General features: G+C 37.0%; 1 protein-coding gene across 1 annotated transcript; it reads left to right on the top strand.

The window, feature by feature from the left end:
* The first annotated feature begins 2,869 nt into the window (after window positions 1-2,869).
* FUNDC2 (FUN14 domain containing 2) lies at window positions 2,870-16,453 on the top strand. Its single transcript, XM_037153751.2, has 5 exons — window positions 2,870-3,064; window positions 6,658-6,796; window positions 9,747-9,822; window positions 12,122-12,253; window positions 15,354-16,453. The coding sequence occupies exons 1-5, from the start codon at window positions 2,932-2,934 to the stop codon at window positions 15,429-15,431; spliced, it is 558 nt and encodes a 185-aa protein (XP_037009646.2). The 5' UTR covers window positions 2,870-2,931; the 3' UTR covers window positions 15,432-16,453.
* Window positions 16,454-17,306: the final 853 nt, after the last annotated feature.

Below are 17,306 nucleotides of genomic sequence, written 5' to 3'. Positions count from 1 at the left end.
CAGCAGACAAATACAAAGGGATAGATGTGTTTACCCTGTGTCTGAGGGTGACCTCACCAATGACAAGAGCACCAGCCAGATGCCCTGGGGATGGGTTTAACCCACACAGACAGGGGATTCCATAGAAAGCCAATTTGAGAAAGTCACACTGGGAGAGAGTGAAAGCATGTTTGAGGGAGAAAGCCTGTTTGACTCAGGGATGTGTTTACCCCATGCCCTGATGGTGGCCTTACCAATGACCAGGGCACCAGCCGGATGCCCTGGGAATGGATTTACCCCACTCAGACAGGAGACTCAACTCCACACCTGCCCGTGGATGAATTTATCCTGTGCCCTGAGGGTGGCCTTAACTTCTATTTCAGCATTGACAAAACGCATTTTGATGAAGGATTTACTCCCCAGTTGACAGAAAGGTTTCCCCACACTGATAAGGGCAAGAGAAAGTGTAATGAAAACAACTCTAGGTACCCCCAGAATCATCAGAGAATGTCACCAGAGATAAATTAGGTGGAGGAAAGGTATTGGAGTTTGACTGAGGTTTTTTCCTTCACAAATTTAAAACTTTTACAAACTTCTACAATTTTCACAAACCTTTCTGCAACTTTCACAAACTTTCTTATCCCTTTGAAAATAACCATCTTTAGAATAACTCACTTTCAATCCCTGTCCTTCAAAATTGCACCTTCATGCTTTATGCCTTCTATTATTAAAACCATACAAACTTCTTTCCAACTTAACTTTAAGTTTTAACTTTTAGAACTCTCCATTTCCAATAATGACTGAAAAGTAAGCAACTGGCATTCCATAGATTGGCTTTCATGAACCCACCTCATGACCTTTAGAAACACAGGTTGCTTTACTGGCAAACACATTCCCACTGTCAAGAAATACACCTCCAACAAAGCACAAGACATTTATCTACAGCTCCAAATCCATTTTACAGCCTCTGTGTAATAAACAACCAAAAGCACGTTCAGCAATCAATGTTTCAGTATTACACGTTATTTCAAAATACTTGGACATTCAATAATTTTTATCAGCATTTACTAACTTAGAAAGAAATAGCTGAAATAAATTAAATTGATCTACTCAGATTTAGCTAAGGTCCCCCCTTTTGATAAGAATTATCTCCCCCAAAGAAAGGGAAGTTAAGGGGAAAAAGGAGGAGGGATTTGGAGGAACAAATAGGAAGGACACAGGGACGAGAACTAAAGGGGGGTGGAAATGGGAGGGAGGTGGGGAGCAAGGGGCGGGGGAGGCTGGGATGGGAAATATAGACAAAAAACTGTACTTGAAAAATAACTAAATAAAATTAAAAAAAAGAATTATCTCCCCCAAATTTGTATTTTTAAAAGGTGGCTTAGACAACAGTTCTGGAAGAAGACCTGGTGTGTGCATTTTAAAAATGTAGGGAAAGAAAAGCAAGCTTCTCCTAGAAGGACTTTGGTTTCATAAAGCCAATTACCCATAAGTTTTTTTAAAGGTGAATAGGGTAGGTTTTGGAAAGGTAAATGGGTTTGGTGGGCTTTGACATTCTGGAGCCACACCTCTGGCCCTGTAAAGACTTTATTCATAAAACAAAGAATTATTTTTAATACCTCAACATTTGGCTGGCCATTTGAAAGTTTGATGAGGACTGACAAATCCATTTACCCATATTTGAAATGCTTTTTACATCTGGGTATATTTTTCCAGTTTACTGACAGCATATAGCTTATGATCATCTCTGAGAGCCATAAAAGTCTAAATGTATGAAACCTCTGTTCAGGTCCAGTTGCAAGATAGGATCGAAATTAATGCTGTCATTGACTGGCCAAATCTCTCCATTGCCCACTTTATATTGAGACCAGGCCATGTTACAAAAGAAGATTAGCCTTATTCTTGAGGGACTCAGGGTCAAATTCCTCCCAACTGGTATGTACCCCAAAAGGGGACTCTTCAGGCACTGTGGACTGGTTCAGATTTCAAGTGTACAATTCTATAACACATCAGCTGTATATTGTATTGTGTTCACCATCCAAAGTCAAGTGTCTTTCCCTCACCATTTATCCCCCATTTACCCTCTTCTACCTTTCCCTTGCCCAGCTTTTGTCTATGCGTTTTTAAAAAATCTCTTCACCTCTTTCACAGCTACTACCTTTTAGACTGATCTTCGTAGTCATGGTGGAGAAAATAGACTTTTAAAGAGGTACAAGAGTAAGAACAGGTCAACCTGGTAACTGGGGTGAGACATGATTGTGACCTGGGCTAAGATGGTAGCAATGGGGGATTGAGAAATGGCTGAATTCACTGTAAAGGTAGAGTTTGTGGGGGTTGCTGATAAATTGGATTTGTGGGGTTTGAGAGGAGTTCAGAATAATACCAAGGTTTCGGGGACGGTGAAGCTGCCATTAACTGGGATAGAGTGACAGCGAGAGTAGTTTAGGGGTAAGATGGGGAGATGTGCCCTGGCACAAAGTTAAAGGGCTCCGTAGGCACTGCAGACAATGATGCTCTTTTCTTTTAGAGCGCTTCTCTGTTCTTGTGTTTTTAAAAAAAAATGACCGTCTTCCTGCACTACAACAGCATCAGGCACAGAGCCGGTACTGATAAATATCTGTTCAATGTTCACATGAACAAACATGACAAGCCTGTTTCCTTTATTTTTACTAAAGTAATAGGTAAAATAATATTTACTAGCGAAGAGCCGAGTCATGACCACGCCCACGAAACTTCCTACTTAAGTGCATATCAGGCTCAGCAAAGTTCCACGGAGAAACTCCTCCGGCAGAGGCTTTCTGCGCCTGCGCGTCTCACTGCAGCTGTTGGGCGGGGCCTCGGGGCTTGTGACACAGCCCCCCAGCCTTGTGACGCATAGTGCGGGGGCGGGGGGCGTGGGTGGGGAGTGACCGCCGCGAGCCAAGCCCGCCCTCTTCCGCTGCGGCGCTGGGAATGGAAACATCTGCGCCACGTGCCGGAAGCCAGGTTTCGGCGAAGACCGCACGCCACTCCTTGTCCTACCGCGCTGAGCCTCCGCGGGAGTCATCGCGAGACGAGATCGCTAAAATGGCCGCGTCCACTCAAGGTAAAGACGGGCGCGCGCGCCGCCGGCGCCGCCGGGAGCCACCTTTATGGGCTGAGCGCGGGAGATGGCTTCACAAGCTCCCAGACTTCCCCAGGGAACCTAAAGAGGTCAGGGGCAGGGATCGCATCACGGGTTTGCCCCGGCCCAGCGGGTCCCAGGGTCCGGCCAAGGTCAGGAGCCAGGCTGGGACCAAAATGCCCCACGGTGTTATCTCCTATTGGGTTCAGACTTCTGGCGCAGTCCCCCAAATCCGAAACTCTGAGACATTCCGTCACTGTTCTCGGAAGGCTCTGGTACTTTAAGGCTAAGGCGGCTTCTTTATCACTTTGGACGTGCATCACAAACACCTGGCAAGTGTTTGCGTGTGAGGCGCTTTCCCTGGCGCTATTGATGATTTTCAAAGAGTAGTACACTTGGGATGGTACTTTGAAATAGTCTTTTATTTAGTCTGAGTAGCCAAAAGATTCCCAATAATATATTGCGCAGTGTTTAAATCGTTCTTATTACCCTACTTTGAATGTTTCATGGTTATATTCAATTCAGCACCAGCTTACAATAACTGATTACTAAACAGAGCTATCATTGAAGATTTAATAATATAAACTTAAAATTGCATAAGTTATGTTTAAAGTGAAGGTAGTGGCCCTGGCCGGCGTGGTTCGGTTGGTTGGCGCGCCCTCCGGGAAACGGAAAGGTTGTGGGTTTGATTCCTGGTCAGGGCACGAGTCTGGGTTGCAGGTTTGGTCACGTCCAGGCACGTTCAAGAGACAACCCATCTGTATTTCTTTCTCACATCTATGTTCTCTACTTCTCTCTCTCCCTCCTATTCCTTCTCTCTCAAAAATCAATAAGCATGTTTAGACACATGAAACAGACGGACAGCTGCCGGAGGGGAGGGTGGGGGACGCAGTGAAAGATGGTGAAGAGATTAACCGAAGAGCATTTTCATACAGCCCCTAGACACTGGCAAAAATATGGGGATTCATTTAGGAATGGGAGAGGGTGGGGCTGGGTAGCCATGGGGAAAGGGAGAAAAAGTGGGAATAACTGTAATAGTAAAAAAAATTAAATAATCAGTAAGCATTCCCTCGGGGGAGGGGCAACAATTTTTTAAAAGCCTTGAAAATACTCAAAACTCATCACTTATTGTTTGCCATGTATTATTGTTATCTATACTTTTAAGGCTATTTACATTTTATTGTGTCTATGTGGTGGAAATAGTATGGAATCCTACTGAGCATCTCTTCCCAAACTCTGTCTTAAGTGATGTCACAATTCAGTGATGTCACATTCACAGCGAGTGAACACACCATAGCAATTGGCATACAGTACAAATCAGCCCTCCCTCAAAACCAGTTTTTAAACATTTATCAGCACACCACTGAACATAGGTGACTAAGGGGTTGGAATACACAATATAATTATTTTCCTGCAGAGCAGACTGCTTTTATTCACTTAAAATATGTAGGTTGACCAAGTATTTGCACCTAGGAAATTGTTTGGAGAAATTTCAGTCTTCATCATAGTGATGATCATGTAACACTGTGATCATTGATATCACAAAAGCAAGGCCAGTGACTTATTTTTGTCTCTATAGTGCTTTGTAGTGTTTGTTGAATGACTGAAGTTGTGTGAACTAAGTGTCTCTAATTTGATCCCCCCTTTGACTAGAGCTCCTTTTGAGTAAGGGACCTGGTAAAATTAAGTGAAAGCTAAACTCAAGACTCACCCTTGTCTTCAGTGATACTTAACTCAAGGAGACAGTTCCTTCAACATAATATTTTGTTATATTAGAAAAAAATATTTTTCATTTAACTACCTGTAAGGTCATAGAAGGCCAGTTCCTTACATTCATATTTTGGTTCTGCTGAACTGGGATCTATAATCCATCTTGAATTAATTACTGAATTATATTTTGTGAATGATATGTAGGGATTGAGGTTGTTATTTTCACAGATACTTAATAGTTCTAACACAATTTGTTGAAAAGAATTTTTCACATTGAAATACCTGGGGGCCATGTTTTGAAAATAAAATGACTATATGTATAGATCTACTTCTGGACTCTATGTTCTCTTCCATTTATATGTTTGTGTATCCTTAGGTGAGGTGTACATTGTGTCATATATGGTAGCCTTGTAAGCCTTGAAAGTCCTTGAACTTTATTTTCCCCAAAAAGTGCTTTGTCTACTTATGGCACATTGTCTTTTACTAAATGACTGCAGCAATATCTTCCATTCCACATGCTTTTTTTCCCCGCTGTGGCTTTGACACCCCTTCCACTGAGTGATGGGGTCCATATTCCCTCTTGAATCAGAGGGGAGTTTGTGACTGCTCTAGCAGCATGCAGTGGAAGTAATACTGCTTAGCTTCAGAGGCTATGTCTGAAATGGTAACAAAGCTTCTGCCCACCACTTGGACTCACTCTCTCACTCTCTCACTTCCTCTTTTGGGACAGGCACCCTTGACCCTAGACACTATGCTTTAAGGAAGCCTAAACAAACCCACACACAGGGGCAGACTGTGTGTGATTGTAGTAAATGATTCCAGACCCCTACCTGTAAGTCTTCCAGTTGAAGCCCTAGACGTCAGGCAACACATCATGTCTGGATTCCAGATCCACCGAGTCTGAGAGCATAATAAATGATTGTTTTGCTCCATGAAGTGTGGGGGTAATTGGTTGTATAGCCACAGTAACTGGAACAGTGCTCTAGGCCCTTTGCATCTCCCTCTAAGTTTTAGAAGCAGTTGTCCATTTCTAGATAACTGCCTGCTTTTTTTTATTGGGATGGCATTGAGTGTATAGATCAGTATGGAGAGAATGAACATCTTACAAATATTGAGTCTTGCAAAACATAGATATTTATAACATATCTCCATTCAGTCATTCTTCAGTTTCTGTCTGGTATTGTGTTATTTTACAGTGTAGAGGTCTTAATGCATCTTTCATTAAATTTATTCCTATGTTATTTTCCCACAGAGAAAAAGGATTAGACTTTTTATTTTATTAAGTCTTCCCTTCTTGGGCAAATAACTTCTGAGCTTCCATTTCTTAGTTATAAAATAGGGTTAATAAATAGCACCTTGTCTGTGGATTTAACTAGATCTACATGTTTATTGTTTAGCATTTTCTGGTAACTAATGACAGCTCAGTGAAACATTACCTCCCTCATATTTATTATCACTAGAGATCCATATAATAACTGAGAATTTGTGAATTTGTGGGCTATGGAATAGTATTGAGTTACTCCTGAAAAGGAGAAAATCCATTTCATTTAGGATGTATTATTATAACATTACTAGCAGTTTTTCCTAGGTCCTTTTGGCTGTTTTTAAATTTGAGAGGAAAGACTAGAATATTGATTCTATATTGTCTAGGTTTTTTTTTTCCTCTAAGAGATATTATCTGTTGATTTTGGTCTGATTTTTAAAAACTGCCAGTCAGAGTTTCAGAGTTAACTTACTATTTAAATTAGAATATTTGGAGGTTCTTACTATAACTGTCTCTTTAAAAATCTCTTAATCTAGTTGGAAATGGTAGTGATTTATTGTAAAAGTAAATATTTTCTTATTCAATATCTTAATTCTTGTAGGAAATTTTGACTCACTAGACCTTGCAGAACTTGCTAGAAAGCAACCATGGTGGCGTAAGCTGTTTGGCCAGGAGTCTGGGCCCTCAGCTGAAAAGTATAGCGTGGCAACCCAGCTGTTAATTGGAGGTGTCACTGGATGGTAAGTAATGTGAAAGATGTCCAGTGTCTGTTTTTTTACATGATTAAGTATTGTGGTTGTAGGAATCATTTTCTTTAACCAATAAAAAGCACATTGACTCCTGTAAAATCACTTAATGTGTAGCCATTTAATGCATATAGTTTTTACTACAAGCCAAGTACTGTATAAAATATACATTATATATTATTACATATATGTAATAATATATAATGTATATTTTATATTATATAGTACCCTTATATATTATACTATATAAACTATATATTTTTTAAGTGCCATTTAATGGTCACATATAGTTTTTACTACAAGCCAAGTACTGTATAAAATATACATTATATATTATTACATATATGTAATAATATATAATGTATATTTTATATTATATAGTACCCTTATATATTATACTATATAAACTATATATTTTTTAAGTGCCATTTAATGGTCACATATAGTTTTTACTACAAGCCAAGTACTGTATAAAATATACATTATATATTATTACATATATGTAATAATATATAATGTATATTTTATATTATATAGTACCCTTATATATTATACTATATAAACTATATATATTTTAAGTGCCATTTATGGTCACATATAGTTTTTACTACAAGCCAAGTACTGTATAAAATATACATTATATATTAGTACCCTTATATATAATACTATATAAACTATATATATTTTAAGTGCCATTTAATGGTCACATATAGTTTTTACTACAAGCCAAGTACTGTATAAAATATACATTATATATTATTACATATATGTAATAATATATAATGTATATTTTATATTATAGAGTACCCTTATATATAATACTATATAAGCTATATATATTTTAAGTGCCATTTAATGGTCACATATAGTTTTTACTACAAGCCAAGTACTGTATAAAATATACATTATATATTATTACATATATGTAATAATATATAATGTATATTTTATATTATATAGTACCCTTATATATTATACTATATAAACTATATATATTTTAAGTGCCATTTAATGGTCACATATAGTTTTTACTACAAGCCAAGTACTGTATAAAATATACATTATATATTAGTACCCTTATATATAATACTATATAAACTATATATATTTTAAGTGCCATTTAATGGTCACATATAGTTTTTACTACAAGCCAAGTACTGTATAAAATATACATTATATATTATTACATATATGTAATAATATATAATGTATATTTTATATTATAGAGTACCCTTATATATAATACTATATAAGCTATATATATTTTAAGTGCCATTTAATGGTCACATATAGTTTTTACTACAAGCCAAGTACTGTATAAAATATACATTATATATTATTACATATATGTAATAATATATAATGTATATTTTATATTATATAGTACCCTTATATATTATACTATATAAACTATATATATTTTAAGTGCCATTTATGGTCACATATAGTTTTTACTACAAGCCAAGTACTGTATAAAATATACATTATATATTATTACATATATGTAATAATATATAATGTATATTTTATATTATATAGTACCCTTATATATTATACTATATAAACTATATATATTTTAAGTGCCATTTAATGGTCACATATAGTTTTTACTACAAGCCAAGTACTGTATAAAATATACATTATATATTAGTACCCTTATATATAATACTATATAAACTATATATATTTTAAGTGCCATTTAATGGTCACATATAGTTTTTACTACAAGCCAAGTACTGTATAAAATATACATTATATATTATTACATATATGTAATAATATATAATGTATATTTTATATTATAGAGTACCCTTATATATAATACTATATAAGCTATATATATTTTAAGTGCCATTTAATGGTCACATATAGTTTTTACTACAAGCCAAGTACTGTATAAAATATACATTATATATTATTACATATATGTAATAATATATAATGTATATTTTATATTATATAGTACCCTTATATATTATACTATATAAGCTATATATATTTTAAGTGCCATTTAATGGTCACATATAGTTTTTACTACAAGCCAAGTACTGTATAAAATATACATTATATATTATTACATATATGTAATAATATATAATGTATATTTTATATTATATAGTACCCTTATATATTATACTATATAAGCTATATATATTTTAAGTGCCATTTAATGGTCACATATAGTTTTTACTACAAGTTAAGTACTGTATAAAATATACATTATATATTATTACATATATGTAATAATATATAATGTATATTTTATATTATATAGTACCCTTATATATTATACTATATAAAATATATATATTTTTTCCTTCTTATAACAACTCTGAGATTGGTACTGTTATCTATTTTCATAATAGATAGAAATATTAGAAATAGTTTTATTTAGAAATAATTGGCACACATCACTGTATAACTTTAAGGCCTATAGCATAATGGTTTGATTTACATATATTGTGAAATGATTACAGTAGATTTGGTTAACACCCATCCTTTCATATAGACACAATGAAAAGGAAAGAAAAAATTCTCCCTATGATGAGAACTGTTTGGATTTGCTCTTTTAATAACTTTCCTATATATAATGTATATTACATCCCTGGTACTTTCTTGCCTTATAAGTGCAAGTTTGTACCTTTTGACTACCTTCCTCGAATTCTCCTTCCCCTTGGCCTCTTAACCCTTTTTCTAGCATTCCACATGTAAATGAGATTATACAGCATCTGTCTTTTTCTGTCTACCTTACTTCACTTAACATAATGTCCTCTAGGTCCATCCATGTTGTTGCAAATGGTAAGGATTTTTTCTGTTTTTTTTTTATGGCTGAATAATATTTGACATATATAAAATACTTATATACTTAATGCGTATATCTCACAACCGTTTCCATGTACCTGACAGCCTGTCAACTTGTCTGTTGTTGGTTTGATTTTTGCAGGTGTACAGGCTTCATATTCCAGAAGGTTGGAAAGTTGGCTGCAACAGCTGTGGGAGGAGGATTTTTTCTCCTTCAGGTCTGTATGTGGAATATTCTTAGATGTTTGGGATTTCCATTTGACAGTTAGGGATGTGTGAAGAGCTGTAATATAGTCCTGGCTCTGTTACACTAGAATGGCTTTTGTACTTGTTTACATGTACTATTTGAAATGCTAGTGACCTTTGAGTCAAACTTCATCAATTACTAGTTGAGTTTTATTTTGTAATTTATAAAATGGGGATGTAAGTACATATTTCTTATAGCTTCCTAACAGGTTCTTCTTTAATGTCTTTGCATAAACTTCTATTGTTTTTGAAATATTTAATTTATTTATTTTTAGAGAGAGGGGAAGGGAGGGAGAGAAACATCAATGTGTGGTTTCTTCTCGTGTGCCCCCTACTGGGGCCTGGCCCACAACCCAGGATTGTGCCTTGACTGGGAATCAAACCAGTGACCCTTTGGTTCTCAGGCTGGCACTTAATCCACTGAACCATACCAGCCAGGGCTATTGATTTTTTCCATATAGTTCCTATATATCTGTGGTTTGATTTTATTCCTAGATACCTGATAGCTTTAGTTGCTCTCGTGCCTTTATTGTGCACTTGTCCTTAGTCCTAAGGCTATTTCCCAGTTGATAGATAACACTCTCAGTGAGTTGATAAGAGTGTCTATTTTCTGCCCCGGCTGATGTGGCTTCTGCTCAGGTGGGGGGCATTTGAGGGGCAGCCACACACTGGCGTTTCTCTCCCTCTCTTTCTCACTTCTTTCCCCTCTCTCTAAAAATAAATAAAATAAAATCTTTTTTTTTAAAAAGTGTCCATTTTCTCACATCCTTATGAACACTGGATATTTTCAATCTTTTAATTGCTTCCAATCTGATACAAATTAATAGTTGTGCAGTAATTTTAATTTCCTTGATGACTTGTGAAGTTGAACTTTTCCTTTTATTGGCCACTTCTGTTGGTTTCCTTTACTCGTTTTTCTAGTGGGTTTTTTCTTACCAATCTCTAGGAGAATTTTTCTTTTTATGAATATTAATGTTTGTTCATTATATATATTGCAAATAATTTCTCCAGCCTGGTTTGGGTAACTTAGTTGGTGGTACCATTAACTAAAGTAGAGACTAGACACAGGGGTGTTGAACTCATTTTCACGGGGGGCCATATCAGCCTTGTGGTTGCCTTCAAAGGGCCAAATGTAATTTCAAAGCCTTAACAGTTAAGGAGTTGTTACATTTTACAGATCTAAAGTTATTTTGGCCCTTTGAAGGCAACCGTGAGACTGATGTGGCCCACGGTGAAAATGAGTTTGACACCCCTGGACTAGAGGAAGAGCAACAATGCAGGAAAAAACTACTGAAGGGAGAAGAGCTTTAGATATTTAGAAATATTCAGGTAGATATGACTCAGCAAAAATTCGGTGGTGAGAAGTGATATTAATGGAGGATTGATTGATAGACTGTAATCAGTTTCTTGGTTCCATGGATAGTACTAATCCATCAGAAAACTATGTATTTGAATTAGTTTTATCCAGTTCACACATTCTCGATGAAATTATTTTCACTGATTGTGTTTGTGCCTGCCATCTTTGCTAAGGGAAATAGGCATATTCTATAGTTATATTTGGGTGTACTTCTCCCAGTACCCCTTATATGAAGTCGCTTGTGAGAAATCTCTGTGGGGCCATGTGCTAGATTTTCTAAAGCAGTACCAATTACTACCTGACAGCCTTGCTCTGTTCAAAAAACTCAGACTTAACCTTGGCTGTAAAGTTTGCTTTTTAACCTTATATCTTTTTAAAAAGATTTTATTTATTTATTTTTAGATAGAGAGGTAAAGGAGGGAGAAAAAGAGAGAGAAACCTGATATGTGAGAGAAACAGCAATCAGTTGTCTCTCTCATGCCCCCTCCTGGGGACCTGGCCCACAACCCCTGCATGTGCCCTGACTGGGAATTAAACCTGCAACCTTTTGTTCCACAGGCTGTTCAGTTCACTGAGCCACACCAGACAGGGCAACCTTATGTCTTGACTTCCAATTCTGATTTTACCATCTTATTTTTTAAAGCTAATTTAAAACTTTTGAGAGGGGTAAGAGTATAAATAAAGTAAAAAAAAATTGTCAGCAGTCAATGAAGGGCAATTTATTGATTTCTGGCACCAGACATAGGGCCTTGCACGATGTTGAGTGAATGTCATTGTCAAAAGAACTGGATGTCAAATGTCTCCAAAAATGGAAAGTCAGAAGAGTTTTTGATAATGTAGTTCAGTGATTTATCTTGACAAAAAGAAACAACAAGCCCAATGTTCCTTATTTCTTGCTGTTGTTGAAACTATAGATTGCAAATCATACTGGGTACATCAAAGTTGACTGGCAACGCGTAGAGAAGGACATGAAGAGAGCCAAGGAACAGCTGAAGATCCGTAAGAGCAACCACTTATCTACAGAGGTGAAAAGCAAAGCTGAGGAGGTGAGACTAATTTTGTTTATGTGAAGTGTGTGAAGAGTACAGACAATTTTGTATGTATAATGATGGGGCTAGATACACCTACTTGCTAGCTTTGGAAAGAACAGCTTCACCTCAGAGATATTTTTTAAAAGTTGGGAAATTGAAGTGTTTGGTGACTTGGCAGCGAGTGAGAATGTAGAGTAATACATGCATGTATATGAGTCAGTCATCTCTTGAACTAGTTCTTGTAGGGATGGGGATAATGCAGCAAGTGGAAGGATAAGGATGCAGATTGTATAGCCAATATGATCATTTTATATCCATACACATCTCTGAAATGTCCATACTTTACTTGTCCTACATAGATAGAACTAGTGGAATGTCTAGGCCAGAGGTTGGCAACCTTTTTTTGTAAAGGGCCAAATAGTAAATAATTTTAGCTCTGTAAGCAGTGTGTTATCTCTTACAACTACTGACCTCCACTGTATAGCAATAAAATAACCATAGATGATATGTAGACAACTGAGTGCAGTTGTGTTGCAATGGACTTTTATTTAAAAAGATGCAGCCAGCTGGATTTGGCCCATGGGGTATAGTTTGCTAACCCCTGATCTAATGCATGAAAGCAAGTTAGGTTGTATTGGCTGGCATAGGAGAAACAGGGAAACTTTTTCCTTTGTAAAAGGATGCATTTTGCTGCTGCTTTATTATCTTTAGAAATATGTCGAATGTCCCAAAGACACAAGTGCCCTGAACTTGAGGGAAATAAAGCAGCATCTACATTCCTGTCTCCTTCTATAGCCTGGAGCAATGGGCTTCTGGATTCCCAGAGGAAAGAGAAGGGACTTTTGATGTAAGGGTAGATTGAAATAGGCCTTATTCTTGAGGCATTCACACTCCAGTAGCAGTGAAAGGAGGAAATCGTGTAATCAGATAGAATAGTTGTTAATAGGTGAATTTAGGTTAAACATGGCAGATTAAACACATGCATTTATTTTTGCTTCCTTCTGAAATATATACAAAATAAAATTAATTAAGCCCACAAGGACCAAGAGAAGAGGAGAAGAATACCAGTAGACAATAAATGTCAGCAAATACGGGGGAGTTGGAAAGCAGATGAGTGGTAGATGACTTAGCAGACTACAAAAATCCTGAACAGAGCTCCACATTGCCAAGTACATGATGACAGTTTCTGTTGTGGTGAATGGTTGGCTAAAGGTGGTCTTTTATGCAGAGTGGAAAGTGGCATTTTGCAGAGCCCAGGATCACAGATAGTCCCTCCCCTTCCTTCCCTTCTTCCATCCATCTTCCTCAAGCTCAGGTTATAAAAGTTATATGTTTCTCATTTTGACAAACCTTTGTTATTCAAACAGTTACAAAAGTAAAAGGTGAATGTTGAAAATGTCTTTCATGATAAGGTTAATTTGATTAGAACTAATTATTGACTTACAGAGGGAACTTGTTATAAGCTAACCAAAAGGTTGGGACTTGGTTTATTCTACAAATTTCTGTATTTCTTTTCTCTTTAAGACATATTTCTTATTTTTAGAGAGAGGGGAGGGAGGGAGAGAGGGACAGGAACATTGATCCATTGCCTCCTGCACACACCCTGATAGGGGACCAAACCCCCAACCCCAGCATGTACCCTGACTGGGAATTGTGCTGGTGACCTTTTGCTTTGCCGGACATTGCCCAATGTACTGAACCACACCTGCCAGAGCAGATTTCTGTATTCCTATTCATGGCCTGGCACTGTCACATGCCTCTGGGACAGTTGCTGGTTCCCCCCTCAGAGCCCATGGCCTTACTTGGGAAGTAGGGGATGAAAGCTATAAATTCAGTATTTAGCTTCAACAGTGACTTCAGTGAGAACAGTTTTACTGAGGTGGCAGAGTTGAAAGTCAAACTATAGCAATTTGAAGAGTGAATAGGAAGTAAGAAAAATAATGGAAGCAATTATTTCAGGAAGTTGTATGATTTTTTTTTCTCTTGATGGCAGATGGGAAAGACAGTGCCTCACGTAGGGAAATGTGAGGTCCAATTGAGTCAGGGGGAGTGAAAGTGACACAAGAAGATTTAGGCCCAGTGGGAATGAGGAGGCTAAAGGTTCCCAGGAGGATGGAGCAGAGAGTGGAAAAGGTCAGGGGAAAGTCAGGATGTGAGTGGCTTTAAATGGTTGGATGATGAGGTCATTGTACTTCAGTTGAAGAAATGATTAGGCTAGAATACCGGGTGTGTTGTCCCTGTGAACACCTTCTAAGGTGGTGGTTGTACTTGGAAGAAAGTTTTCTCTGAAATGAAGATTACAGAGTAGGGACATGGGAGCCAAAGGGTGCTGAGGATATTCTCAGAGTTTCAGATGAGTGGGAACTTTTACAGGAGTTTGGAGGCTTTGGGAATTTAAGAAAATAAGGACTTCTCCTGTTAATTGTCCTCTGCTGTGAAGTATGAGAATAAGAATTCAGAGCATCTACTTGAGATGAGGTCTCAAAGGGGGATGGGTGGATAGATGGACAGATGAATGGATAGGATGAATATATGGAGAAATTTGGAGGAGAGACTTCAGAGTGAGCAACCTCCACTGGAGAGGAGGTATATATAGAAAGTGGAAGGAGTGAAATTGGAAATCATGAATTGCCTCTAACCACTTTATTAAGTGTAGCTCTACTCTTTCCCTATAACTGCCCCCTTGAACTTTGTCTTTCCCTGTGCCTGCATGAACTTTTGGGCATATTTCTTAGCTCTGTCACTAAAGAGGGAATCCATTGAGTTGCAGGGGTTAGCAATCCATTTGACTTCTCCTCATCCCCCATATACAATTACCTAGTTACACAAAGTCCTGTCCCAAAAACAGCACTTGAATTTGATCACTGTGCGCTAGCAGCTCCGCTATCACCTTGATCCAAAAACCTGTCTCACCTCCTTATCTGACCTGCTTCCTGTTGAGCAGCCAGGGGTCATTGTCACATGTTAGTCTGTTCTTGGCTTCTATAGCCCTGTGGCTAAAGTACAAACAGCAGGTGAGGGGACTGACATTGTCAGGATTACATAGACAATAGAGATGATTTCTAATACTAATACTATCCTTAGTAAAATAGCCCATTGTGCTGTCTGTTCATAGGTGGTGTCATTTGTGAAGAAGAATGTTATAGTGACTGGAGGATTTTTCGGAGGCTTTCTGCTTGGCATGGCATCCTAAGGAGGACGACTCATTGTTCCTGCTTTTTCCAACTAGCTGCCTCTTCACTCCATCATAGGACATCGAGTCTCCTCTTCCTCCTCTTCTTCTCCTGTGCCTTCCCTGCTGCAGCATATTTGACGGCTTCTGTAGGCATCTGTTGGTACAAACTGATACAGCCCTACTGTGAGCCTCATGACAACAATGGAAGAGACAATAGACATTAACTCTCCTCCCAGAACACTCCCCATTTGACTAATCTGTAGGTCAGCAAGAATATTCCTTTCCCCCTATGTAAGATACTTACTAGAACATACTACAAGATGGCTTACCATGGAGGATGAGTGGATCCTCAAAGGTTGTCCTATGCCTTTGGAAAAGGCATAACAAGCACATAGATACCATATTATGTGCTGCATGGAAAGGAACAGAATACATTTGCCTTTAAGCATGAAAAATTTTGGTATCTTGGTGTCTACTTTCTTTTTTAGTTGGTTTTAGATTGTAGAAGCAGATATTTATACCTGATACATTTTCCTGATAAAAGAGTGGCACAAGCACTATAACTGAAAAATTATGAATGTAGAATGAACTTGTGCTAAAGGTATGTATTCTAAACGGAATATACTTTGTTTGGTGGGAAAATCCTTAGGGAAATCAACCGATAGGTTCATCGTTGGATAGTCAGACTTAATCATTCTGGGGCATTAAGATATTATCCAGGAGGTGAGGGTTTCCACCATACAGGGTAATGCTCATGACTATTCCCAAAGGGTTTATTTATGGTAAAAGAAGTGACTTTAGGTGGGAGAAGGAAGAAACTTTGGGATTTTTATTTCCTAAAAAAGGTTTTAAGCTTTGAAATGTGAAGTATTCTTTACTTGTCAAAACATTGGATGGTCATAGCTTCTCTGCCAATTCTATTTCTTTGTCTAGTTAGCATAAAATATATAACATTTGAACCAGAGTTTTAAAGAGAGAGCATTTTCAGAATTGAAAATGGTGGCAATTGCACATGTAAAATAAATTATTTACATCGTGAATTGTAATCTGTCTCATGATGACTCTGACTCTTAGACTTAATTCTTTGAAATAAAAGTTTATAGACACACATACACTTAGAATCTTAGCACATTTTGCTGTAATGGCCTGATATCACATCTGCAACCCTGTCTAGAATATATGCTTCTAGAGGGCAAGGCTTGTGTGTTCACCATTATACCTGTCAGGCCTAGCACTTAATGGGTACTCACTATTTGTTGAATATATGAATAATGACCTCATACAAAGGTATCTGGAAAAGGGACTGATGCAAAAAGTTGAGACTATGAGTTCTGAGAATGCAGAAAATTTGGAATTCGTAAACTTGCAGGTGATCCCTTGCAAGATTAAGGTCTTCCTTTTAAAGTGTTTGCCTTTTAACTTAGCTTGGGAATGATGTATTGAATATGGATATTATAGCTATCAGTGGATTTGTGGAACTTTTCAGAATTCATGCACTCGCATTTTTCTCATTACATTATGGTAGTACTTTAAGGCAGCATAAGCTATTTTGCTTACAATATTTATGAATTGTCCCCAATAATACTATGAGCCTCTTTGTTGCATATTTTTATACAAGAACTTAATTTTTTTTCACATTTTATTATGGAAACTTTCCCACATAAACAAAAATAGAGAAAACAGCACAGTGATCCCATATGTATCCACCACCCACCTACAATGATAATCAAATTATAGCTTGTTTTATCAATTATTTTGAAATAAATACCAAATGCATTATTTTATCATGTTTAGTATATATGTCTAAAAGGTAAGAACTCTTTAAAAATCATAATATTATCATACCAAACCCTATACTTCTTTAATATCACCAAATGTCTAGTCAGTGTTCAA

Source organism: Artibeus jamaicensis, unplaced genomic scaffold (assembly GCF_021234435.1).
Source record: "Artibeus jamaicensis isolate MK-2021 breed Jamaican fruit bat unplaced genomic scaffold, CSHL_Jam_final contig_374, whole genome shotgun sequence".
Lineage (NCBI taxonomy): Eukaryota > Metazoa > Chordata > Mammalia > Chiroptera > Phyllostomidae > Artibeus > Artibeus jamaicensis.
The sequence above is the reverse complement of the archived record's forward strand: the minus strand, read 5'-3'. Positions and strand labels throughout refer to the sequence as shown.

Bases quoted from the DNA above. Each gene is read 5' to 3' on its own strand.
- FUNDC2 (XM_037153751.2), top strand. From the start codon at position 2,932: ATGGAAACATCTGCGCCACGTGCCGGAAGCCAGGTTTCGGCGAAGACC. The intron at 9,823-12,121 runs GTCTGTATGTGG...TTGAAACTATAG, and splicing joins GAGGATTTTTTCTCCTTCAG to ATTGCAAATCATACTGGGTA. The intron at 12,254-15,353 runs GTGAGACTAATT...GTCTGTTCATAG, and splicing joins TGAAAAGCAAAGCTGAGGAG to GTGGTGTCATTTGTGAAGAA.